The 13578-nt window shown below is 59.2% G+C and overlaps 1 protein-coding gene across 4 annotated transcripts in view; it reads left to right on the forward strand.

Moving 5' to 3' along the window:
- FOXP4 (forkhead box P4) overlaps positions 1-11511 on the forward strand; it is a 29460-nt gene extending 17949 nt beyond the window's left edge. For 2 of the 4 annotated variants that reach the window (XM_038162535.1, XM_038162536.1), the window contains exons 7-15: positions 1094-1181; positions 2864-2947; positions 3983-4184; positions 4280-4356; positions 4494-4595; positions 8881-9002; positions 9109-9175; positions 9484-9650; positions 10108-11511. In XM_038162535.1, coding sequence (XP_038018463.1) covers positions 1094-1181; positions 2864-2947; positions 3983-4184; positions 4280-4356; positions 4494-4595; positions 8881-9002; positions 9109-9175; positions 9484-9650; positions 10108-10252 — 1054 coding nt within the window. In that variant the 3' untranslated portion in view covers positions 10253-11511. Of the gene's footprint in view, positions 1-1093; positions 1182-2863; positions 2954-3982; positions 4185-4279; positions 4357-4493; positions 4596-8880; positions 9003-9108; positions 9176-9483; positions 9651-10107 lie in introns of all 4 variants that reach the window. The other 2 variants (XM_038162534.1, XM_038162533.1) reach the window with 2 other exon arrangements.
- The last annotated feature ends 2067 nt before the right edge of the window (positions 11512-13578 follow it).

A 13578-nucleotide genomic window follows, 5' to 3' on the forward strand; every position in this document is an offset into this window, starting at 1 on the left:
GGCCCTGGGGCCGTGCTTGGTAAGGGGGAGGGTCACTGGGAAACGGCTCCATTCCCACTTGGCTCTCGCAGCTTTTTTGCCCTGGAGAAGCAGCCGTGGCCGTGCAGGGACAGGAGCAGGGCTGGGGCTCTGGGGGCTTTGCTCACCGATGGCTTTGGCAGCAGGGCTGCTTCCCTGACGTGTCTGTGCACGCTGGGGCTGGGAGGCTCTCACAGGCAGCAGGGTGAGACTCCTGCCGTCCTCCAGAGCCAGCCTGGGGAGGCTGAGGCGCCTTCTGCTGGGGTGTCTCAGCCTTAGTCCTGGGGAGCAGCTGGCACACGGCCCCTGGGACCCCCCAGCATCACCTCTTGGGCTGTTCCAAGGGTGGCGTTTCCCCAGAATCCCTCTCCAAACCATCCCGCTCCTCCATGGAGGCCCCCCGGGGTTTGTGCCCACCCCAGCAAGGACATGGCCTGGCCCTGTGACATCCTCAGGGCTGGCTGTGTCCCCAGGCTGGTGCTTTGCTGGGTTTGGGGGCGAGGTGATGCCAGGATGTCCCTGGCTCTGCAGCAAGTGACAGCTCTGTCACCAGGAGCCCTTCCCCTCCCTGAGGAGGAGGGAGGGCAGTGAGGACCAAAGGTCCTGGTGCTTCCTAAAGAAAGCACCTCATAAACACGAGGCAGGATGGGGAACAGCCTGGAAATGCCACCTTCTGCCCCCAGGGCTTTCCTCAGAGCGTGGAAGGCAGCCTCCCATGACACTGCCTTTGTCCTGGGAACCTGCTCCTCAGGTCCTCCTGGCACCTCCTGCCAGCTGCCTGCTCCAGGAGCATCCGCGGGCTTTCCCTCTGCCAGAGGCTGCTCCTGAACGCCCTGGGGCTGCCCGGGGTGGGGCTGAGTGTCCTCCAGCCTGGCTTTGGGGTGCTGCCGCAGCCTGGTTTGCTCAGTCACCTCCGTGCCTCAGTTTCCCTCGTGCTCACCCCGCTCTGGGCAGCGGCGCTGGAGCATCCCTGAGCAGTTTGCAGGTCAGGGCCGATCCCAGGTGTGGCCCCAGCAGAGGGGCTGAGTTTTGGGCATGCCCAGGCCTAACCAAACCTCCGTGTTCTCCTCCCCAGACACCTCAACACAGAACATGCACTTGATGACCGAAGCACGGCCCAGTGTCGAGTCCAGATGCAAGTGGTACAGCAGCTGGAGATACAGGTGGGTGTCCCCCCCCATGGACATGGGGACAAAAAGCCACCTCTTTGTCACCCTGCGCTCCCCTCAGGAGAGGGTGACAGGGTTGGGGACTGTAACCATCCCAGTGGGGACTTGTTTTAAACACCCTTCCCAAATAGCAATCCTGCATCCAGGTGGAAATCAAGCCCTCAGACTCGTTCCTCTCTCATCCCAAATGTCCCGTGGGTAAAAGGAGATGCCACAGATGTGGAAGGCAGCAGGGTTTGTCCCCACATGGGCTGTGCCACCTCCCTGGGAGCCACGGGGCTGCTTGAAAACCAGGCCACTTATTTTGATGGCTGAGCGTGGTCTTTGGAGCCCAACTTTGGGGTGCTATTTTTGGCCAGGCAGTTCTTTAAATAGTGCTTTTCCCAGCCTCTCCGAGCCCCCAGCCTGCTCTGCATAATTCGGTTAATGGAGAAGGGAGGGGGGGAAAAAGGGGGAGGAAAAGGGGGGGTTGGCAAATGGGATGGGGCAGGGGGTCACCCCCATGGTGGGACAGTGCCCGGGGCTGGCAGGGGCTCAGCGTGGTGTGTGGCTGTGGCTGTGTGTGACACCACAGGGGACGCTGGCCCAGGACACAGCAGCACAAGATGTGCAGCACCTTTGGGACCCCCCCAGCCCAGAATTAGGGGCCTGACAGGGGCTGTGGGACGGGGGGACACGGCCAAACCGGGGTGGCTGTGGAGGCTGCGTCCTCCCGGGCCGTCCCTGCCATCCATCCCGCTCCCCACGCCTCGCCAAAGCCAGAGCTTGAAAGCAATTACTGGGGCTTAAAGAGGGGAGGGAAAGGAAAAGGGGAGGGAAAAAATAATAATAATAAAAAAAAGAAGCTGAAGGGCGAGAGCAGAGCTGTGTGTGCAGAGAGGAACCTGCCACGGAGCCACCAATTAGAAAGTTTGGAGCGCGGAGCTCCCGCTGTGCCGGCTGCATCACGAGGGGAGAGCTGTCAGCTCTAATGAGCACCGCGGCAGCAGAAAGCAGCCGAGCTGCTCCAAACTTGCTGCAAACTCCTGCTTTTAACCCCTTCCTCGCCTCGCTCTGCCAGGGGGCTTGGCTGGAGAGCGGGGGCTCCCCCGAGCTTGAGGGGTCCCGGTGGAAAGGGAAGGTGACGGGAAGGGAGTGGGGTGTCAGATCCCATCGGCTGCGCCGGGCTCAAAATCTCTCCTGGTGCCACAGTGAATATTTCAGCCTCTGCTCACTGCAGGGAGTAAACAGGCAGGGAGCAATTACAGCGATGTGGGAACGCTGGGGGATGGATGGACCGATGGACAGGGAGCTGCTGGGGAGGCGAAGGGGACAGGACAGTGACAGCAGGCACGGGGACAAGAGCACCCAGGGCTGTTGTGGGTGGCCCTGCTGGTGGGTGGCAGCCTGGGGGCTCTGGGAGTGGCTCTGTGCATCTTTCCCCCAGTGCACACACGGAGCTGGAGCGGCCCCTGTGCCCTCCATGGTGGCTGCAGCAGCCCCCACAGGCCACAGCCTCACTGGGGCTCTCAGGAGCCAGCATCGGGCAGGAGGTGGCACCTGGGGGGACACCCTGGGGGTTGCTGCCTGTCCAGACCAGGTTTGGGGGCTCACGGCAGCTCCTCCAGGCCTTGGCCACCTCCGTGGTGACTTTGGCACTGTGTGACCGTCCCTGTCCTGCTTCCTGCCTCCCCCAGCTGGCCAAGGAGAGCGAGCGTCTCCAAGCAATGATGGCCCATCTTCACATGAGACCTTCAGAGCCAAAGCCTTTCAGCCAGCCTGTAAGCGTGAGTCCCTTCCTGCCCTCTACACCCCCTCCCTGACAGCTGCTGTCCCCTCCCTGCCCTGTGCACGGTCACCCGGGTGGGCTCTGTGGGATGGACGTGCCCTGGCCACCCTCTGGAAAATGCAGCTCCACCAGCTCTGACATGGAGTGGGTGCATCCCCGTCCCGTGGGTTCATCCCATGGGTTCATCCCCGTCCCATGAGTTAATTCCCATCCTATGGGTTAATTCCATCCCATGGGTTAATTACCCTCACAGAGAGTCATCCCCATTCCACAGGTTCATCCCATCCCACTCTTGTACCCCCTTCCCATGGGTTCATCCCCATTCCATGGGTTAATTCCCATCCCACAGATTCACCCCCATCCCATGGATTCATCCCCAACCCACAGATTCATCCCAATCCCATGGATTCATCCCCATCCCACAGATTCACCCCCATCCCATGGGTTCATCCCCATCCCTTGAGTTAATTCCCGTCCTATGGGTTAATTCCATCCCATGGGTTAATTACCCTCACAGAGAGTCATCCCCATTCCACAGGTTCATCCCATCCCACTCTTGCACCCCCTTCCCATGGGTTCATCCCCATTCCATGGATTAATTTCCATCCCAGGGATTCATCCCCATCCCACAAATTCACTCCCATCCCATGAGTTAATTCCCATCCCACAAATTCATTCCCATCCCACAGATTCACCCCCATCCCATGGATTCACCCCCAACCCACAGATTCATCCCAATCCCATGGATTCACCCCCATCCCATGGATTCACCCCCATCCCACAAATTCACTCCTATCCCATGAGTTAATTCCCATCCCATGGATTCATTCCCATCCCACAGATTCATCCCCATCCCACGGGTCCATCCCATCCCCTGGCTCCATCCCCACCCCCTGGCTGCACCCCACCCTCTCCAATCCCATCAAGTGCCCCCTTTCCATCCCCTCCCCGCCTCCTTCGGAGCCGCCGCTGTTCCCGGCGCTCTCCCAGCCTTCCCAACCCCTCCCCTCCCTGCCTGTCCCTGCAGCTGAACCTGGTCTCCAGTGCCACCCTCTCCAAGAGCACTTCCGACACGTTTCCCGACGGTTTACCTCATCCCCCCACGTCGGCCACGGCGCCCATCACCCCGCTGCGGCAGGGCCCCTCCGTCATCAGCTCTTCCACTTTACACAACGTGGGGCCCATCCGCAGGAGGAACTCGGAGAAGTTCTGCACCCCGATCTCTTCAGGTGAGCTCCGGGCCGGGGCTCAGCGCCCTCCTGAGGGGCTCAGTGGGTCGCTTCACTCCAGCCCCTGCCCTCCCCTGGTTGTTGTCCCCCTGCAGAGCTTGCACAGAATCACGAGTTTTACAAAAACGCCGACGTCCGGCCGCCCTTCACGTACGCCTCGCTCATCCGGCAGGTGAGAGCCACGGGGGCCAGCTCCGCAGCCCAAAGCCCTCCCTCAGCCTCGCCCCACCTGCTGAACCCCGTCTCTGCCCCTCGGGATGGGTGTCCAACCCCACGAGTGACAGCCTTGTCCCCTCTCTGGCTGCCCAGGCCATCCTGGAGACCCCCGACAGGCAGCTAACGTTGAATGAAATCTACAACTGGTTCACGCGGATGTTCGCCTACTTCCGGAGGAACACGGCCACCTGGAAGGTGAGAGCAGCCCTGCCTGGCACCCCGGGCTCACCCCATTTCCCCCAGGCTCACCCCAACCCACTCTGGGCTCACCCCATTTCCCCCAGGCTCACTCCATCCTATCCTGGCTCACCCCATCCCACCTTGGGCTCACCTCAGCCCACCCAGGCCTCACCTCAACCCACCCCAGGCTCACCCCAGCCCACCCTGGGCTCACCCCATTTTCCCCATGCCTCACCCCATTCCCCCAGGCTCACCCCAGCCCACCCCAGACCCACCCCAGACCACCCTGGGCCCACCCCAGCCCACCCTGGCTCACCCCAGCCCACCCCGGTCCCACCCCAGCCCACCCAGTCCTGCCTGCTGCAGGGATGCTCCTGTGCTAAAGGATCAGTTCGTTGCCCAGCTCTAAAATGGTGTAAGAAATTCTTTTAGGACCAAATCCCACTTTTCTGCCCCCCAGAAGGCCTCGCTGGGCTGTGGGGACGCACGATCCCTGCGGTGGGATACAGCCGAGGGCTGAGTGGTAAAATCCAGGGATTTTCTGAGGAGAACAAGGGCAGAGGCAGGAGAGAGAGACTGGAAATAGCAAATAAGGTTAATGATAACCTGGGGGCAGGTGACACTGCTGCTGCCTGGGTCTCGGTGCTGCCTGGGAACGCAGGGAGGGATGAGAGGGGGTGGCAGGACACCCCCTCTGCCACCCCCCAGGCAGCTGCCTGTGCCCATCGGGTTCCCCCCACCCCTCTCACAGGCAAAAGTTTTTGTCGCTGAGGGGTTTTGTCACCAGCCTGGGCTGCTGGAGTGAATTTTGGGGCAGCACACAAGGGCTGGGGCTGCTCCCCCTTTGCTTTTTTAGAAACCAGAGCTGGGCAAAGCCATCTGAGAGGAGCAGGGGAGTGTGGAAGGAGCAGCTCTGTGATTCTGTGATTCTGTGATTCTGTGATTCGCTTCTTGCCTCGGCCAGGGAAGATTGATTTATTTATTGTTTCCTGCTGCCCATATTTACCGAGAGGCAGCTCGGCTCCCTCCTGCTCAGGGCAGCAAGGAGTGAAGTGGCAGAGGGAAACCTGCTCGTTTAAATACAAATAATTAAAATCAGCGAGGTGCGAGCGAGAGGGAGCTTTTGGAGAGGCTTGAGGAGGAGGAATCCATTCTCCAGGAGCTCAGGGCCCCCGTGTGTCGCTGCTGCAGATCCATGGGAAACTTTTGGGATATCAGGCATTTTGGCAAACCCCTGGAATGGGGACAGGGTGGCAGCAATGGGGCAGAGCTCTCTGTGGCCATCGCTGCCCCAGAGCCTCAGTTTCCCCCTCTGCAATCAGATAATGGCAGGTGAAAATGCCTTTTTCCTGCCTTTTTGTTGCTGAAAGGAATAAATATTTTGGGGGTTTTTTTGCAGTTTCCTCATACCCCGTGTTAGCAAGTTGGAGCAGGGCATCCCTCCCTTTTCTGCTTCCCTTTTTTTATTCTTTATTTTTTCCTGTTTTACCACCAAGAAGGGATGGCAGGGGGTTAAAAAGAGCTGCTGGGGGGATAATTCTCTTCATAACTTGCAGTGCCCAAGGCCAGGCTTCTGGAGGTGGATACACAGGAAAAAAATAACCTATTTCCTCTCCTTGAAAACCGCTTTTCTGGGGTTTTTCCCTCCTTTCCTGTAGCTCCTCCCTGGGATGGGACAGGAATGCTGGGGACCGAGGTGGGGAAGCCACAGGGAGACCCCAGCAGGGCCCAGGGAGTGGGTGGAGGGTGCAGAGCAAACATCATTAGAGGAGAGAGATGAGAAGCAAACACAGCAGCTGGGCCTGGCTCTGAGCAAACACTGCCTGGAAACACAAAACCCCTTCAGGCTGAGGCAGGGGACATGTCCCCTCTGCCCCCGACCAGGGGCTGGCCTGGGACCTCCCCTGTGACCTGGGAGCAGCACAGGGATGGGGCATGCCAGGCTCCAGGGATGCAGGATCACGCCCTGCCCACTTCCAGGGTTTATTTTATTTTATTCTATTCTATTTATTTTATTTTATTTTATTTTATTTTATTTTATTTTATTTTATTTTATTTTATTTTATTTTATTTTATTTTATTTTATTTTATTTTATTTTATTTCAGTTTATTTCAGTCTATTTTATTTTATTTTATCCCCAGCTGAGCCTTTCCAGGCCCATCCTCACCGGTGACTCAGAGCAGGGGGTGTCCCCAGGGCCAAAAGGGGACCCTGGGCAGAGGAGTGGCTTTGTCACCCTCCTGGCTGCAGCCAGGGCTTTGTTTGGGAAGGAAGGAGGGAGCGTGGGCAGGACCCTGCCTGGCAGGGAGGGATATCCTGGGTGTGCCCCCAGGGGACAGGACAGTCCTGGGGTGAGGACAGAGCGGGGGACAAGGGCTCGTCCTGCTCCCTGGGGTCCCCCTTGGAATTCCTGGGATGTGTCTGTGCATCCCGACCCCCCCGTCTGGGTGATGCCAGTGCAGAGTTTGAGACCAAGGAGAGCCACAGGCCCTGTGCCAGGGCAGGGCCCAAATGGAGCTTGTCCCCCTGGGTGACAGTGGCTGGGACACGGCGCCTGGCTTCGGCCACACCAAGGGTCCCCCGGGGAGCTGGGCCAGCTGAATCAGGGTCCTGCTGGGAGCCAGGGCTCCCCCCAAAATCCCATCGAGCAGCACTGGCTGGGCCTGGATCTCCCTCCCCAGGGACCCGGGGAGCTGCTCACAAAGCGTCCCCAGAGGGTCAGAGGAGCCTGTCCCTGCTGCTTGGCACCGCGCCACCCTGGCACCCTGGCATGGCTGGATGGAGGGATGAGGGATGGACGGATGGATGGAGGGATGAGGGATGGATGGATGGATGGATGGATGGATGGATGGATGGATGGATGATGATGGATGGACAGAGGGATGGATGGATGGATGGATGGATGGATGGATGGATGGATGGATGGAGGGATGATGGATGGACAGAGGGATGGATGGATGGGAATGGATGGATGGATGGATGGATGGATGGATGGATGGATGGATGGATGATGAATGGATGGATGGATGGAGTGATGGAGGGATGATGGATGGAGGGATGGATGGATGGATGGATGGATGGATGGATGGATGGATGGATGATGGATGGATGGATGGATGATGGATGGATGGATGGATGGATGGAGTGATGGAGGGATGATGGATGGATGGATGGATGGATGGACAGAGGGATGGATGGACGGATGGATGGAGGGATGGATGGATGGAGGGATGGATGGATGGATGGAGGGATGGATGGATGGACAGATGGATGGATGGAGGGATGGATGGATGGATGGATGGATGGATGGATGGATGGATGGATGGACAGATGGATGGACAAATGGATGACAAGAGAAGAGCCCAGCTTTGTTTTTTCCTCAAATTCCAAGCCAAAGGGGCGATGCTGGCGCCATTTGCTGAGTTCTGGGCACGGTGGCACTCGGAGGCACGGGGGAGCTCAGTCCTTGTGTCTCCTTTTGCCTTGTTGTGCTGGCCAGGCTCCTTTGTTTATACAGCCCCCGTTCGACCTTTTAAATTGCTGTTAATGTTTTAGCGTAACGAATTAGTCTCTCATCACGAATCAGGACTCGAAATAAAAAAAAAAAAGGAGAGAAAAAAAAACCCCTCCGAGGCCAACTTCCTGAAATTGGGGTCATTCTCATTTGCAAGGCAGAGAATCTGAGAACCTTAATGCAAGGAAATTTATTCAAAGGCAGAGCCCCGGCGTGATTAGGCCCTTTGTAATTATAGCTCGGAGAGATTCCACTCCAGCCTCCTGCCTCCCTCATGGATTAGCAAGTGAGTCGGAAAAATACACAGGATTTAATTAGAGGCAAATTAAAATTGGTAATGAAATAGGGGCAGTAGCAAATGGCAGGGAGTTGGAAGGGGAAAAGGGAGCTGGTATCTCTCGGGGCTGTGCTGTCTGCCTACGTGTGTGTCTCTTTATTTTACATTTAGAAATGTAAAGATGGTCGATGTAAAGAAGAAAGGGAGGGAAAGGACCAAAACGAGAGGGGAGGGGTGGGAGGAAGGAAAAAGGAAGGGAAAGAGGAGCTGGCTTTGCTCGGCATCGCCAGAGCTGCAGTGGAGCTGGTGTCCCTTGTCCCACCCTGTCCCCACCTTCCTCAGCATCAGGCCGGGCTCCTCCAAGCGGGGTCGGGACCGCTCGGTGCCAGTGGGGTCGGGGAGCACCCAGGGGGCTTTGGGGAGCGTTTGGGCCCCCAGGAGCTGTGGGGCTGGGCAGGGAGGAGGATGGCGAGGGTGCGGCACTGAGGCCAGGCCCCCGTGCCCGCAGAACGCCGTCCGCCACAACCTGAGCCTGCACAAGTGCTTCGTGCGCGTGGAGAACGTCAAGGGCGCCGTGTGGACCGTGGACGAGCACGAGTACCAAAAGAGAAGGCCACCAAAGATGACAGGGTGGGTGCTCCTTCCCCGTGGGACACAGCCCCAGAGCTGCCACCAGCCCGGTCCCCAGGCTGGGAACGCTCAGCCCTGCATCCCTCTGTTTTCTCTCTGTCTGCAGGAGTCCCACCTTAGTCAAAAATATGATTTCAGGACTCGGTTATGGAGCACTTAATGCAAGTTACCAGGTAAGGACCCAGCCCTGGCCCTGACAGGGACATGGGGACACACCCAGCCTCCGCTGGGGTCTTGCATCTCGTCAGGAAATGAGGGACATGGGGGATGGGTTCAAGTTGAAAGAGGGGAAATTCAGGTTTAAGGTATGGAAGAGATCATTCCCTGTGGCTGTGGCTGCCCCATCCCTGGGAGTGTCCAAGGCCAGGCTGGACAGGGCTTGGAACAACCTGGGACAGTGGACGTGACAGGGGGTGGGATGAGATGTGATTTAAGGACCTTCCAACCTGAATTCCACGTCCCTCCGTGCTCCCTGTCACAGGCTGCACTGGCAGAGAGCAGCTTCCCCCTGCTCAACAGCCCCACCATGATCAACACCAGCTCGGCCAGTGCCATGCTGCACGTGGGCCACGACGACGTCAGCAGCACCGTGGAGCAGGTCAACAGCAACGGCAGCAACAGCCCCCGCCTGTCCCCACAGCAGTACAGGTCAGCCTGGCCCGGGAGGGCACAGGGGTGGCTGGCACAAGGGGCACTGGCAGCTGTGTGGGCTGCCGTCCCCTGGGTGAGGGGGTTTGGGCTCCCATCCCCAGGGTGAGGGGGTTTGGGCTGCTGTCCCCAGGGTGAGGGGGTTTGGGCTCCCGTCCCCAGGGTGAGGGGGTTTGGGCTCCCGTCCCCAGGGTGAGGGGGGTTCTGGATCAAGGATTTCAGGGAGTTTTGGGTGGTGGGACCCACTCCCCGAGGCTGAAGGCTGTCCCTCCCCACAGCCACCAGGAGCTGCTTGTGGGCTCCTGTTCAGGGTGAGGGAGGCTTTGGCTCCCGTTCTCAGAGCTAGGAGGGGTTTGGCTCCCAGCCCCAGGGTGAGGAGGCTTCTGGACCAGAAACTTGGAGGGGTTGTAGGTGGTGGGACCCACTCCCCGAGGCTGAAGGCTCCCCTTCCCCACAGCCACCCCGTGCACGTGAAGGAGGAGCCAGCTGAGGCGGAGGAGGACAGCAGACCCGTGTCATTGATGGCCACCACCAACCAGAATGTGACGATCCCCGACGACAGGGACCTGGAGGAGGAGCTGCCGGTGGAGGACTTGTCCTAAGGACTCCTTCCTCCTCCCCCACCGAGGGGCAAACCCTTCCCACCCTCCTGGACGGAGACCAAGCGACGCTCCCACCTCCCCAAGGTGACCTTGGCGTTATCCTGGTTCTTTCAAGGCACTTCCACAAAGCAAAAGGTTTTCCTTGGGACGATGACAACGACAACGACACCAACCTGTTGCTGCTGGCGTGTCCCTCACGCCGCCACTGCCCGGGGACGGACTGGCCCCGCCACGACACCAGAAGCAAAACCCCAAGAGCTGGACTTTTCCTGCCCTCCTCCCTTGGTTAGTGACTGGTGGACGAGGATGGTAGGTTGGTTGTTCCTGTCCGAAATGGTCCCTCCTTCCTTCCTGCAGGGAAGGCACCTCCGTCCCCTCTCCCCCCGCGGTGCCCGGGCCCCGGGGAGCGATGGCAGGACCCCGCTGTCACCTCTGCGTCCCCCGCTGGGTTTTGCACTACGGAGGGATCGTGGACCCTGCCCACGTGCTGCCTCCACCCAGCTTTGGGGGAAAAAAGAGCAGAAACGGGGCTGAACCCTCTGCCGGACGTGGGGTTTGTCACGGAGCTGGGATGGACACGAACCAGCGCGGTGGTGGGACGGTGTCCCCTTGTCACCTCTGCCTGGCAAGCAGAGCGTCCTCCCGGCTTGTCCACCCTCCCTGAGCCCCAGCAGTGCTGACCAACCCCAGCAGGGCTGACCATCAGGGCTGACCATCAGTGCTGACCACCCCAGCAGTGCTGACCACCCCATCAGTGCTGACCACCCCAGCAGTGCTGGCAGAAGGACACAGCTCCTTCCTTCCTGCTGGACATCGGCCACAGCGGTGCCACCTCCCAGCCAGCAGGGACGGCCACTGCTCCCATTTCACTTCAGGGAAAAGCTCCCTGTGCCTCCCATTCCACCCCCAAAGCTGGGCCAGGGGCTTGGTGGAGCAAAAGGGGCAACATCCCCACGGCTGAGCACCTGCAGGGGACCTGGGGGTCATCAAAGCTGGCCCTGGAGGATCCCTGCGGTGGCCAAATCTGGCTGTGGCCCCTGAGCCGAGCCTGCTGCTGGTGGAGGGGGGGAGGAAATTCTGCTTTTCATCTTTTCTTTTCCTCATCCTTTTGTTTGCGTCCAGATGGGAAGATACCAAAAGATTTCTTAGAGACAGAAGGTCCATAGTTCAGGTGAACAGATGGTATCCATGCCAAAAAAAAAAAAAACAACAACACACACACACAAAAAATTAATAATAACGAGAACAACAAAACCAAACACCCCTCTTCTCCCTGCTCTTTCTTTCTGGGGTGGTGGTGTGGGTACCCAGTGCCAGGCTCCTCCTGGGAGGCAGCGTGGCATTCCCAGTGTCCCATGGTGGCTTTGGGGAGCATCACCTTCCCTCAGGAGCTTCCCCTTCCCGGGAATCCTCCCCTTCCCGGGAATCCTCCCTTCCCTGGCACAGCCAGGCTGGCTCTGGCTGTCCCGGCACCCGGCAGGGTTGTGAGGGATCTGCCGTGACGCCCCTGGAGCTGCCCTGGTTTTTAAGGCCAGCTCTGGGCTCTCCAAAGTGACCCCGAGGTCTCCTGCGTCCCTCTCTGTCCCCATTTTCCTGGGATGTGACATTCCCGGGGGGGTTGTGTCGCCGTTGGCGTCACGGGAGCCGCGTTTTGGGCCGGAAATGCCACACCCAGAGCCGTGGGACAGAGGAAGGTGTCACCTGTCCCCACACGTCACCTCTGTGATCCCCCCGAGGGGCTCTGGGCTGATCCTGGACTCGCCTCATCCTTTTCCTTGCCCGGCGCACCCTCCATGCCCAGCTGGCTGCAGGGCCTGGGGGGTCCCTGTGCCACCCGTGTGCCACCCGTGTGCCAGCCCCGTGTCGCCGGGGGTGACCCGGCTCGGCGGGGCGGTGCCCGGGGGTCTCCGGGCTGCAGCGGGGCCTCTCCCGTGCTCGGGTCCCGGCGTTTCCCTGCTCCCCCCGACGTCCCTCTAGGTGTCACCCGCGGCTCGAGCGCCGGGACAGCGCTGCCTTCCCGGAGCGTTCCCGGAGCATTCCCGGAGCATTCCCGGGACAGCGCTGCCTTCCCGGAGCGTTCCCGGAGCATTCCCGGAGCATTCCCGGGACAGCGCTGCCTTCCCGGAGCGTTCCCGGAGCATTCCCGGAGCATTCCCGGGACAGCGCTGCCTTCCCGGAGCATTCCCGAAACATTCCCGGAGCATTCCCGGGACAGCGCTGCCTTCCCGGAGCATTCCCGAGCATTCCCGGGGCATTCCCGGGACAGCGCTGCCTTCCCGGAGCGTTACCGGAGCATTCCCGGAGCATTCCCGGGACAGCGCTGCCTTCCCGGAGCATTCCCGAGCATTCCCGGGACAGCGCTTCCCGGAGCATTCCCGGAGCATTCCCGGGACAGCGCTTCCTTCCCGGAGCATTCCCGGCTCTGGGACAGCCCTTCCTTCCCGGAGCATTCCCGGCTCATTCCCGGAGTATTCCCGGAGCATTCCCGGGACAGCGCTTCCTTCCCGGAGCATTCCCGGCTCATTCCCGGAGCATTCCCGGAGCATTCCCGGGACAGCGCTTCCCGGAGCGTTCCCGGCTCATTCCCGGCTTCGGGACAGCCCTTCCTTTCCCGAGCATTCCCGGAGCATTCCCGGCTCATTCCCGGCTCCGGGACAGCCCTTCCTTCCCGAGCATCCCCGGTACATTCCCGGCTCATTCCCGCCGCATTCCCGGCTCATTCCCGGAGCATTCCCGGCTCATTCCCGGCGCCGGGACAGCCCTTCCTTCCCGAACATCCCTGTCTCATTCCCGCCGCATTCCCTGCGCATTCCCCGTGCCCGGTCCCTTCCCGGGCTCTGCCGGGCACCAAGGACCCTGCCCGGGCTGGGGGGCACCAACCGAGCCCCCTTTTGCTGCGTGCATCCCTGTCCATCCCAGTCCATCCCAGTCCATCCCAATCCCCTCCTCCTGCCCAAGGAGCTGCAAGGCACCGTGGGTTTTCCCCATCTACTTTATTTTTCCCTCTTTTTATCTTTAATTTCTTTTGTTTTTTTTTTTTTTCTTTTGCTCTCCCGTTTTCCCATTTTTTCCTCTTCTTCTTTTTTCTTCCTTTCTCTTTATTTCCCTTATTCCCCCTTTTCCTCTCTTCCTTTCCCATTTTCTCCTTATTCCCCTTATTTTCCTTTTTTCTTTTTGCCCTCATCTTTCTTTATTCCCCTTTCCCCATCTTTCCTTTTTCCATTCCCTTTTCTCTTCTTTTTTTCTTTTTTTCTTTTTTCTTTTTTCTTTTTTCTTTTTTCTTTTCTCTTTTTTCTTTTCTCTTTTTTCTTCTTTTCTTTTTTTCC

This window comes from Motacilla alba, chromosome 26 (assembly GCF_015832195.1).
Source record: "Motacilla alba alba isolate MOTALB_02 chromosome 26, Motacilla_alba_V1.0_pri, whole genome shotgun sequence".
Taxonomy (NCBI): Eukaryota; Metazoa; Chordata; class Aves; order Passeriformes; family Motacillidae; genus Motacilla; species Motacilla alba.